Consider the following 11,994-nt stretch of genomic DNA (forward strand, 5'->3'; position numbering starts at 1 on the left):
ACAAGTCAGTAGTCTTGTTTTAATGAATCTCTTATTTTAAGTTTTAACTTAACTAAAGATACTATGTATGTGTGTACACGTTTAAATTCTGTTAGTGTTAAAACTGAGTAATTACTCTAGCACATAGCATAAAAAATAACATTTACCATTTTAAATACAATATCATACATTGGCACCCAGCAATATGTCAGCGCACAAACAAGAGTGAATCTTTGTGTTACAACCGGCTCATGATCAACCCTTCTTCCCCTGCGTCTTGGTGGGGTGGGGGTGGTACATCAAATTCATGAAAATCTGTTCGAATAGACAACAAACAAGTCTTGTGAGTTGTTGTTATTGAAAAACGAAAACATTAAAAAATTAAGGAAAAGCAACGCAATACATGATATTTGTGTACTTTATTCTTCCATTACTACACAGATCTGACTTCTAATTTAACAAAACCCAAGTAGCGTTTAAACCAATTTTATACCCATATTCGACCTGATGAGATATTTTACAACAATACGGGACTTAACACAATTACCCCCCCCCCCTCCCCCTCTCTGTCCCGGGTAATTTAAAATATATCTAATCTAGCCTTACAAGTGGGGCATTACAGTAGCCAATGTAAGATGAATTATAACCCCATAAATGATAAACCTTAATGTTTAACGGGTTCATATGTAAGATTTAATCAACATTAAAAGCCCAAAAACAAATTAATACTTTTTGTAGACAAACTGGGACAAATTTGTACTTGTGACTGTAGTACATCATTGAGTCCACTCAGCTTGGTACCTGATTTACGTTGGGGAAAGTAAACGATCCGGGCATAGATAGATCATAGGGCATAGTGCTGGCCACACCATTTATATGTCATTCATACGCCGAAATCAAGAAACATTTGAACTGTACTTCATCTGCCCCATTGGTTCTAGATAAAAAATGGCATCTTTTGCATACAAACAACATGAACATACCTTTTGATGGATAAGAAAACTTGTCGATGGCGTCCTGTGTGGTTTTAACCAGAACGAGGTTTGGGAGTTTGGCCAGTTTGAGTTGGCGTCGAACCCGTTTCTACACAAGCAGAGAAGTTAAAATATTTCAACATTTATTACTAAATAAAAAAAAAACATGTGCTTTCTACCTTGAGTTTTTTTTGTACATGTTTGTGAGTTAGTGCAAGAATCAACTTCATCCCATGGAACTCACCTGTGCCTGTGCAAGAATCAACTTCATCCCATGGAACTCACCTGTGCCTGCGCAAGAATCAAGTTTATCCCATGGAACTCACCTGTGTCTGTTCAAGAATCAACTTCATCCCATGGAACTCACCTGTGCAAGAACCAACTTCTTCCCATGGAACTCACCTGTGCAAGAATCAAGTTTATCCCATGGAACTCACCTGTGCCTGTGCAATAATCAACTTTATCCCATGTAACTTACCTGTGCCTTTGCAAGAATTAACTTCATCCCATGGAAATTGCCTGTGCCTGTGAAAGAATCAACTTCATCCCATGGAACTCACCTGTGCAAGAATCAATTTCATCGCATGGAACTCACCTGTGCAAGAATCAACTTCATCCCATGGAACTCACCTGTGCAAGAATCAACTTCATCCCATGGAACTCACTTGTGCAAGAATCAACTTCATCTCATGGAACTCATCTGCGCAAGAATCAACTTAATCCCATGGAACTCACCTGTGCATGTGCAAGAATCAACTTATCCCATAAAACTCACCTGTGCCTGTGCAAGAATCAACTTCATCCCATGGAACTCATCTTTGCCTGTGCAAGAATCAACTTCATCCCATGGAACTCACCTGTGTCTGTTCAAGAATCAACTTCATCCCATGGAACTCACCTGTGCAAGAATCAACTTCATCCCATAAAATTCACGGGTGCAAGAATCAACTTCATCCCATGGAACTCACCTGTGTCTGTGCAAGAATCAACTTCATCCTATGGAACTCACCTGTGCCTGTGCAAGAATCAACTTCATCCCATGGAACTCACCTGTGCAAGAATCAACTTCCTCCCATGGAACTCACCAGTGCATGTGCAAGATTCAACTTCATCCCATGGAACTCACCTGTGCCTGTGCAAGAATCAACTTCATCCCATGGAACTCATCTTTGCCTGTGCAAGAATCAACTTCATCCCATGGAACTCACCTGTGTCTGTTCAAGAATCAACTTCATCCCATGGAACTCACCTGTGCAAGAATCAACTTCATCCCATAAAATTCACGGGTGCAAGAATCAACTTCATCCCATGGAACTCACCTGTGTCTGTGCAAGAATCAACTTCATCCTATGGAACTCACCTGTGCCTGTGCAAGAATCAACTTCATCCCATGGAATTCACCTGTGCAAGAATCAACTTCCTCCCATGGAACTCACCTGTGCCTGTGCAAGATTCAACTTCATCCCATGGAACTCACCTGTGCCTGTGCAAGAATCAACTTCATCCCATGGAACTCACCTGTGCCTGTGCAAGAATCAACTTCATCCTATGGAACTCACCTGTGCCTGTGCAAGAACCAACTTCATCCCATGGAACTCACACTCCACAATGAGAGACCTGAGGGACTGGGCTGCCGAGAAATCGATGTTTGAGATGTGCTCCATGTTCAGGATCACGATGTGGGGCTTCTCCACTGGACAAGGGAATGACAAGAAAACAATTTTTATAAACATCATTAAAGAAACATGGTATCAATTATACTAAAATTAGTTAAATAAAATTTACGTGTGATATCATAGATACAATCTGCGTCTATTTTAATACAAATAAAAAGGTTCCATATAAATAAGCAAGGATATACCCCCACCCCCCCCCCCCCCACCCCCCTCTTTAATCTCCGCACCCAGAATCTCTCCAACCATATCATTACTCCACATTTAACTCACAGAAAAATAACCACCCATGTCAATTAAAAACAAGGCTAGTTATTCCTGACTGATCGCAAACGCTATTTTCCCTTTTGTTATAGTATTTAGTAATCTCTTTTTAACGACGTGTTTTAAAAATGATAGAACATTGACCAACCATTTAACGCGTTGTCCAGTGCCTTGATCTCCAGGAACTCAGCTCCAGGAAAAGTCAGTCCATGTGTGGGGGTCACGATAAAAAATCCTTGTTGGCTGGAGAACTGAAAGTTTGTAGACGATGTACGATCCACTTACTTCAATACACATTGAATGGAGGCAAAGGTTAGAATTATTTCGTACTGAAATTTTTAAAGAATTAATTTTAAAAATGAAAACTTTGATTACCAGAAGTTTTGGTCTTGATAGCGGGTACAGCAGGAAGAAAAACGAGATTCCAACACCAACAAATATTCCCCACTGAAAGTAAATGAGCAAATTGACGTGTGTGTACAAGACGCACACACATACACACTCATACACATACACACGCATGTATATGTGTGTTTATGAACATATAACGTTTGAATAAAATAGTTGTTACTTAAAATAGATGACTGTCATTTATCACCTGAATCCCAATTGCCAGTGTGCAGATAAATGTGATGGCATACGGTAACAACTCCAGTTCTGAGAAAAAATTTTCATGAAATTGTTACAAGTTTTACGTCACTCAGTTTTTTGTTGCTACTTTAACATTTTAGTATTTCTAAAGATGCTACAAAATTCTAGAAAACAATAACATCGGCTTCCTTAATACCTAAAAAGTAAGCTAAAAATAGATAGTTGCTCATTAGCAAACAGACAAAGGGTTTAATACAGTGGGCGGTGTCACCTACTGTTAGCCTTGTAGATCATCTTGATTGTAGTAAAGTCCACCATGGCCAAGACAGCGGCTATGATGACGGCGGCCAGAGCACATTTGGGGATGTAGTAGAAGAGGGGGGTCAGGAAAAACAGGGAGATGATGACGAGGGTGCCAGTTAGGACACAGCCCAGCTGGGTCTTGACCCCGCACTGGGCGTTGATAGCTGTCCTGTAGACAACCAAAGCAGTAACTTACAATTTATATGATACGTAATGATAACAACTTGTAAATCATTAATACCAAAAGCTATATTTTTTTACACCCAACTCAATATTTCTTATAGGCTGCATGTTTGTCATTTGCAATTTATCCATAAAGTTACAACAAAATCCGTTAACTGTCACTTAGATTTGGTTAGTGTTGTTATGTAACCTGGAGAACTTGTTTGGATTATTCTACCTGGAGAAATTTCCCAATGCGATAACTGTCTGTTGTATGCACATAGATTTTTGTGTGTTTTGTTATCAGATCTAACCTGGACAAATTGTTTGGACTAACTTACCTGGAGAAAGTTCCAGTGATGGTAAAGCCCTGGAAGAATGACGTCAACAGATTCCCGATCCCATAGGCCAGAAGTTCTTGTGTAGGATCCAGCTTGTACTTGTTGACCCTGGCTGTAAAACGGTCCAGCAATAAAATAAACTTATCTCAGTTTGAACATACATCAGGATTTTTTTGTATTGATCTAAATATTGCCTTTTATTTATCGGGTATAAGACAGTCTAGATATTGTACGACTGAGTGAACGATGTATGTTAAAGCACCCCAGTTATTGACTGCAAATAGACCACAATAGGGCTGGTAAGTAGGTCACTAAAACCTGCATGAGCCATACAACTGGCTGTGACCTACTTACCAGCCCAATTAGTAAAGTAACTAATAACGACGCATTTCTCGATAAAATCAAATGGACTTACCAAAATATTTCCCCACAGACATTGCTTCAAGCAGGCAGATGATAGGGACTATACCTATACCAGCCCCAAGTTTCTGAACAAGAATGTTTGATTATTAGTGTATTGTCTTATGATTTGGTTTAGTAACAATGTAAGTTCCTTGTGTTTTAGTTATATCAAGCAACTCAAGACAATTTTATTACTTCTACCAAGGTTGTGATGGACTAAACAGCAGCCTATTAGCAATAGCACTGTAACCTACCCTAAGCCAACACAAACCTACACCACCACAAACCTACATCACCACAAACCTACACCACCACAAACCTACACCACCACAAACCTACACCACCACAAAGCCTACACCACCACAAAACTACACAACCAGATACCTACACCACCAGAAACCTACACCACCTCAAACCTACACCACCACAAACCTACACCACCACAAACCTACACCACCACAAAGCCTACACAACCACAAACCTACACAACCACAAACCTACACCACCACAAACCTACACAACCACAAACCTACACAACCACAAACCTACACCACCACAAACCTACACAGCCACAAACCTACACCCTACAACCTACACCACCACAAAGCTACACCACCACGTATGTACACTACCATAAATATATCTCTAAAACTTACACCAAAAACCTCTGATGACGTCATCGTCATGTTCCCGATGTTGATTTCAAACTTTGGAGCCTGGAAGTCTGGCATACCTGGCTTGATTTTACCTGTTGGCGTGATGCCGTGAATGCCGTTGACCTCCAGGATGTAGAAAATTATGGCGGCTAGGATGACCACTATAGCTGTGGAACCTGTCAAAAAATTTTCTCGTTCAAAAATTGGTTTAAAAAGTATTGATAAAATGCTTTATCATTGTAACATAAGGAGATATGAATATTTGTATTACACTTTTTGCGTAATGTTGACATTGACTGAAAATGAAATATGTACATTCATTTCTTGAGAACAATTTGTTAAATTAAAAACTTAAATATTAATGAGCTGAGAAACATGTGTTAAACTTTAGAACAACAAACGATTTCATTTTTTTTTGTTTGAGCAGTGATATTTTAGAGATGTTCTTTACACTTTCTTTCTCCGTTTTTTAGCATTTCTCAACGGGGCTACAAAAGAGATTATCTTCGCACTCACTTGCTCCAGAGATGAAGATACATTTTCTCAAAAACGCAATGCCCATATTGGGGGGATTATCTGGGTCGTTTTTCCACTTGATTTCTCGAAGTTTCTTGAGGAGGACGACACTTACAATACAGGCCAGGCCCATGGTCAGATCCCACACACTGGGGAGGGAATTAGGTCAAGCAGCGCCATGGCCGATACAACCCCTGGCCAACCACACCATCAACCCCTCGCCAACCACACCATCAACCCCTCGCCAACCACACCATCAACCCCTCGCCAACCACACCATCAACCCCTCGCCAACCACACCATCAACCCCTCGCCAACCACACCATCAACCCCTCGCCAACCACACCATCAACTCCTCGCCAACCACACCATCAACCCCTTGTCAACCCCACCATCAACCTCTCGCCAACCATACAATCAACCCCTCACAACCCCCATTATTATTTTCTAAAACAGCAATACCATTCAATCACTCAGCCCGAATACATTATTACATTGACGAACTGTAAAACGTCTTACTTTGTAAGATACAACTTCCTGCAAATATCGATCACGCTGTCGATGAAATCATTCGGTATTCCTTTCAGTCCCAGCAAAGACTGAAATCGATATTGGTAAACATATAATTTACATCTCGTAGTAGATATATAAATCAGCTTATATCGTTAATTACAATATATTGTACCTACAATTTTCATTTAATGTATCATTTGTTTCAATATTTTTATCTCAAGGTGAAGGTTAGAGCTAACTGACCTTGATCTGGCTGACGGCGATGGTGATGGCGGCGGCCGAGGAGAAAGCGTTGATGACAGGTAAGGAGATGTAGCTGACGATGATGCCAAGTTTGAGGAAACTCATGGCTATAAACACCAGGCCCGTGGTGAAGGCCAGCAGGATGGGCAGGGTCGGGTCCTTCTCACCGTTGGGCAGGGTGGGGGACACGGTGGTGGCGAAGGATGCGGTGAGCAGGGAGGTGATGGCGCTGGGGCCGATGGTGATGTCCTTAGCTGACCCCATCAAGGTGTAGACGAATGTACAGATAAACCCCGAGTACAGGCCGTACTGGAAGGCAAATCATAGAGATGTGTGTTTCATACACAACTAGAATATGTGTTTTTGTAAGGAGCTATTTATTCCCTTGTTGTTTGGTCTAAGCATTCATTATTAACTGTATAATGTACTTTTGGACTTGAAAGGTAAAATTATAAACTATCTCAAAACAAAAAATAATAATTTCGTGTAGTTTCGCACTTGCCATAAATATCAGGGACAGCGTGGCCTAGCGGTAGAGCGCAGTGGCGTAGCGAGGTCGGGTGTCACCCGGTGCGGCACTTAATGGTGTCACCCCCACAGAGGCGTAGCGACCCTTCCCGGGGACAAACTTTCAAATTTTCGATTTGCACCCCCCCCCCTCAAACTTTCGATTTGCACCCCCCTCAAGTTTTCGATTTGCATCCCCCCCTCAAACTTTCGATTTGCACCCCCCCTCAAACTTTCGATTTGCACCCCCCTCAACTTTTTCTCCATATATTTTGCTATTTTTTGCCTTGGTGTCACCCCCCTAAATGGTGTCACCCGGTGTGGTCCGCACCCCCCGCCCCCCCCCCCCTCGCTAGGCCCCTGGTAGAGCGTTAGACTACTAACCCGAATTTCTTCGAGTTCGAATCCGGGTATAAGTCTGATGGGTAGCTAACTATCGCTTCATATACCGAGGCCACTGTAACAGATGAACTGAACTTCATCTTCCCTCATGATAAATAGCAGTCACATAATAGTATCATTGTTTATTGTTGCTCTGAAAAGGTTGAGGATCTGATAAAAACCTAGCACAAGGATTTAAAGTCAGTCCGATTTACCGCTAGATTACTTTTGTCAGATTTACCTCAAGATGAAAGAGACCATACCATAGGACGACCGTGAAAACACCTATCTTCTATTGGTTCAGAAATAAGTCATGGAAAAGTGTAGGGGGGCATTGTGCTGACGTAATACATCTTCTCATAGTGAGAAAAAAAGCTAATGAACTCTACCTTACCTGCAATAAAGACCGTCTGATCGAAAATCATATTTTTTTTTACGGCTAAAGGTTTTTACCTTTCATGTCATATAAATTAATTCAATGTTCCCATACCTGTGGAGGTAGACCTGCAATTCCAGCAAAAGCCAAACTTTGGGGTATGAGGGTCAGACCCACGGTGATGCCGGCTATAATGTCACATTGTAAGCTGAACAAACTGTTTGAGATGAGCATAAAATTCACTTTTAAAATAAACTGTGCTACCTTAAAATATTAACTCATGTTACTTCATGTTTTGAACACTACGTGTTGCCTAATTACAACAATGTTCAGAGAACACTTGGAGGTTTAACTTCTGAAATCTTAAGTTCATTAAACCACATAAACTATTCGTACATCTATGTAAACTAAACTCTGAAAACAGTAAACAGTTCTAGGGAGAGAAAGCGATGTGGATGTGGGTGTAGATGTGGTTTCTAGAGATATAGATTAGTTGAAGGCGTGGATGTAGTGGGGTAGTGAAGGGCCATTCCATGCATTTTTTAAGCATAATGTTATTTCTTGCTTTCCTTCTGTTGCCTGAGCTTAGTTTTGTTAGCTTACTTGTATTTTGTGAACTTACTTGTATTTTGTGAGCTTACTTGTATTTTGTGAGCTTACTTGTATTTTGTGAACTTACTTGTATTTTGTGAGCTTACTTGTATTTTGTGAGCTTACTTGTATTTTGTGAACTTACTTGTATTTTGTGAACTTACTTGTATTTTGTGAGCTTACTTGTATTTTGTGAGCTTACTTGTATTTTGTGAACTTACTTGTATTTTGTGAACTTACTTGTATTTTGTGAACTTACTTGTATTTTGTGAAATTACTTGTATTTTGTTAACTTACTTGTATTTTGTGAACTTACGTGTATTTTGTGAACTAACTTGTAGTTTGTGAGCTTACTTGTATTTTGTGAAATTACTTGTATTTTGTTAACTTACTTGTATTTTGTGAACTTACTTGTATTTTGTGAACTTACTTGTATTTTGTGAGCTTACTTGTATTTTGTGAACTTACTTGTATTTTGTGAAATTACTTGTATTTTGTTAACTTACTTGTATTTTGTGAACTTACTTGTATTTTGTGAACTAACTTGTAGTTTGTGAGCTTACTTGTATTTTGTGAAATTACTTGTATTTTGTTAACTTACTTGTATTTTGTGAACTTACTTGTATTTTGTGAACTAACTTGTAGTTTGTGAGCTTACTTGTATTTTGTGAAATTACTTGTATTTTGTTAACTTACTTGTATTTTGTGAACTTACTTGTATTTTGTGAACTTACTTGTATTTTGTGAAATTAGTTGTATTTTGTGAAATTACTTGTATTTTGTTAACTTACTTGTATTTTGTGAACTTACTTGTATTTTGTGAGCTAACTTGTAGTTTGTGAGCTTACTTGTATTTTGTGAATTAATTCTGTTTTGTGAACCTACTTGTATTTGGGCAACCAGCCAATAATAGGGAACCGCTTTTTGAGAGTGTCCAAAGAAAAACAACCCTTGCAGCAATCTTTGATCTGGTCTTTGACTGGCACTGGGGGCTTGTTTAACTCGTCACCTAGACCGTAGTCTATCTCTGTGGCTTTATTGTTGTCTACCTCAGCTGTCTTCTCTTTGGTGTGGGCTTTACTTGAGCCGTTCACTCCGTTTGGTGCAGCCTATAACAGATACGTTAGGCGTCACATACAAACAACACATGAGTTTGGTGTCACCTACAAAGTTTCTTGGAGGCCCCCCCCCCCCCCCGAAGATAGTCTACCCCCCCCCCGAACGAAATGGAATCTATATTTAAAAATTTAAAACTTTTAACAGTGTCCGCCCCCCCCCCCCACCGGAAATTTAAGTTCGCCCCTTCCCCCCCCCCCCCCCCGGAAGAAACACTGGTAGCATACAAACAACAACAGATACGTTTTATCCTCATGCACCAAACTTAAGAAGAAAATAAAGTTTCTATAACAAGTAAGCTGGCGTTCGAAATGGTATAATAAGTGCATACAGTTTTCTTTGGTTAACAATTGTGTGGGGAGTGTAGTTGAGCGGTAAAGTGCACGACGGTTAACATTAAAGCCATGTGTAGAGATAACAGGCTAAATGCCTATCATGATCTAAATCCAATTCCTTGTGCAGAAGACGACTGCCAATCATGGTGCAAGAATGTTTCTAAATTCCATCTAAAGTTACACCATGCCTGGCATAAGAGCATATGCAAGTGGATTGATAAATTGCTGTATAATATCAGGATAAATGTAATTGCACCCGTATTATGTTTCCATTCAAACTATTGCTATGCTATGCTATGCTATGCTATGCTATGCTATGCTATGCTATGCTATGCTATGCTATGCTATGCTATGCTATGCTATGCTATGCTATGCTATGCTATGCTATGCTATGCTATGCTATGCTATGCTATGCTATGCTATGCTATGCTATGCTATGCTATGCTATGCTATGCTATGCTATGCTATGCTATGCTATGCTATGCCATGCTATGCTATGCTATGCCAAGCCATGCCCTGCCAGGCTATGCCTATGCCTATGCCTATGCCTATGCCTATGCCTATGCCTATGCCTATGCCTATGCCTATGCTAGGCTAGGCTACGATATATATATATATATATATATATATATATATATATATATATATATATATATATATATATATATATATATATATATATATATAAAAAGTAAGCTCCAACCTATCCATCGGACCTGGGGTGAATCACGAGTGTCCATCACTACAACCCCCCCCCCCCCCCACATCCCCCACCACCCCTGGCCTGCTAACCAAGACGAGCTCCTACGGGGCAGTTCCGCTCCAGTGACCCCAGGAGCCGTGCTACATAAACTGCCCCAGCAGGCTAAAAATATCTCCGCCACCCTTCAAAAGTATAGGTTTAGTGCACTGAGGGTACATTAGTGTTTGTCACGGGGCTAAAAATAAACCTGCTACGTCACTGGTGGCTTCCTTCAGGGTCGGTTTCATTGACGTCATCTTTTGTTTACTTTTCTTTGTTGACATCCGGAGTGTAAGCCATCGCTCGGAATGTTTGTCCCCCATATGTGTATCTTAATACCAAATATTGTCTTTAATTTGTGCGGGACTGTTTTATAGCTATTTGTTGAAAACGATGAAAATATAAACCAAGATTTACATCACTCAATGCAGGATGTAAGTGAAGTAAAAAAAAAACCCACACTTTCAGCATTTTAGACGTTTACAAATTACATTAATCATCGCTAATCGTCACTTATATATAAATAAAATCACGAAAGACAATAGTATAATTTTTTAGTTGTTTAAAAATAAGCCAAAACCCACTTTTCAAATAATTTTCTTTACTAATTTTAAGGCTATAATTTTTTACATTAGGGGTCCAATAATTTAACAATTTGCAAAAAATCTTTGAGTTCTCATGGATTAAACAAAACTGTTAATTTGTATGACTTAGTCATGAACAATTGAGAGAAATTTCTTTTTTTTTAAAAACTGTTTGGAAACGGAAAGTTAGGCAACTCAAGCTTGACGTCAGCCTCCCGAGAGTGGAGAGTTTGCGACAATCACGCGCAATACAACAGTACCGAGTGTACTCACAAAGTGTACTCAAACAGTGGTATCAAGTGTACTCACACACATGGTATCAAGTGTACTCACCTCAGTGCCCATGTGCAAGGAAGTCTCCATTGGAACTAGAGTAACTAATACTGGCTCGCCATTTTTGGCCAAGTCTGACTTCGTGTTCCCAGAGTCTGTAGTATAGACCATTTTATTGCCTGTTCTCTGCGATCTGCGATGCTCAGACTTTTATGTCTGTTTTCTGTGACTGTGCGATACTCAGACTTCAAATTCTAAACTTTAAAAAAAAAATACTTTAAAACAGCCTCCAAAAAAAAATCAGAAAAAATGAGCAAGAAATCCCGAACCACGTAACTGGTCTGTCTGCTGCTCTGTGCTTTGGCTAATGTATGGAAGGAATAATTTATGCAAATTTTAAACAACCAATCAGATTAAAAAAAGTAAAATTTCAAGCCATCCCTTGGTGACGTCAATTTCACGAAATTACCGA

At 39.8% G+C, this 11,994-nt stretch overlaps 1 protein-coding gene across 1 annotated transcript; it reads right to left on the minus strand.

The window, feature by feature from the left end:
* Positions 1-217: 217 nt before the first annotated feature.
* Positions 218-11,693, minus strand: LOC131932292 (sodium-independent sulfate anion transporter). Its single transcript, XM_059289204.1, has 17 exons — positions 11,583-11,693; positions 9,358-9,581; positions 7,996-8,098; positions 6,618-6,926; positions 6,381-6,460; positions 5,862-6,010; positions 5,346-5,521; positions 4,703-4,775; positions 4,288-4,399; positions 3,757-3,953; positions 3,489-3,547; positions 3,266-3,337; positions 3,039-3,141; positions 2,554-2,646; positions 1,963-2,003; positions 963-1,062; positions 218-294 (listed from the first exon to the last, which is right to left on the minus strand). Exons 1-17 carry the CDS (start codon positions 11,691-11,693, stop codon positions 218-220), a joined length of 2,079 nt encoding a protein of 692 aa, XP_059145187.1.
* Positions 11,694-11,994: the final 301 nt, after the last annotated feature.

Source organism: Physella acuta, unplaced genomic scaffold (assembly GCF_028476545.2).
Source record: "Physella acuta isolate Inbredline_101_S28 unplaced genomic scaffold, ASM2847654v3 ptg000011l, whole genome shotgun sequence".
In the NCBI taxonomy this organism is placed as follows: domain Eukaryota; kingdom Metazoa; phylum Mollusca; class Gastropoda; family Physidae; genus Physella; species Physella acuta.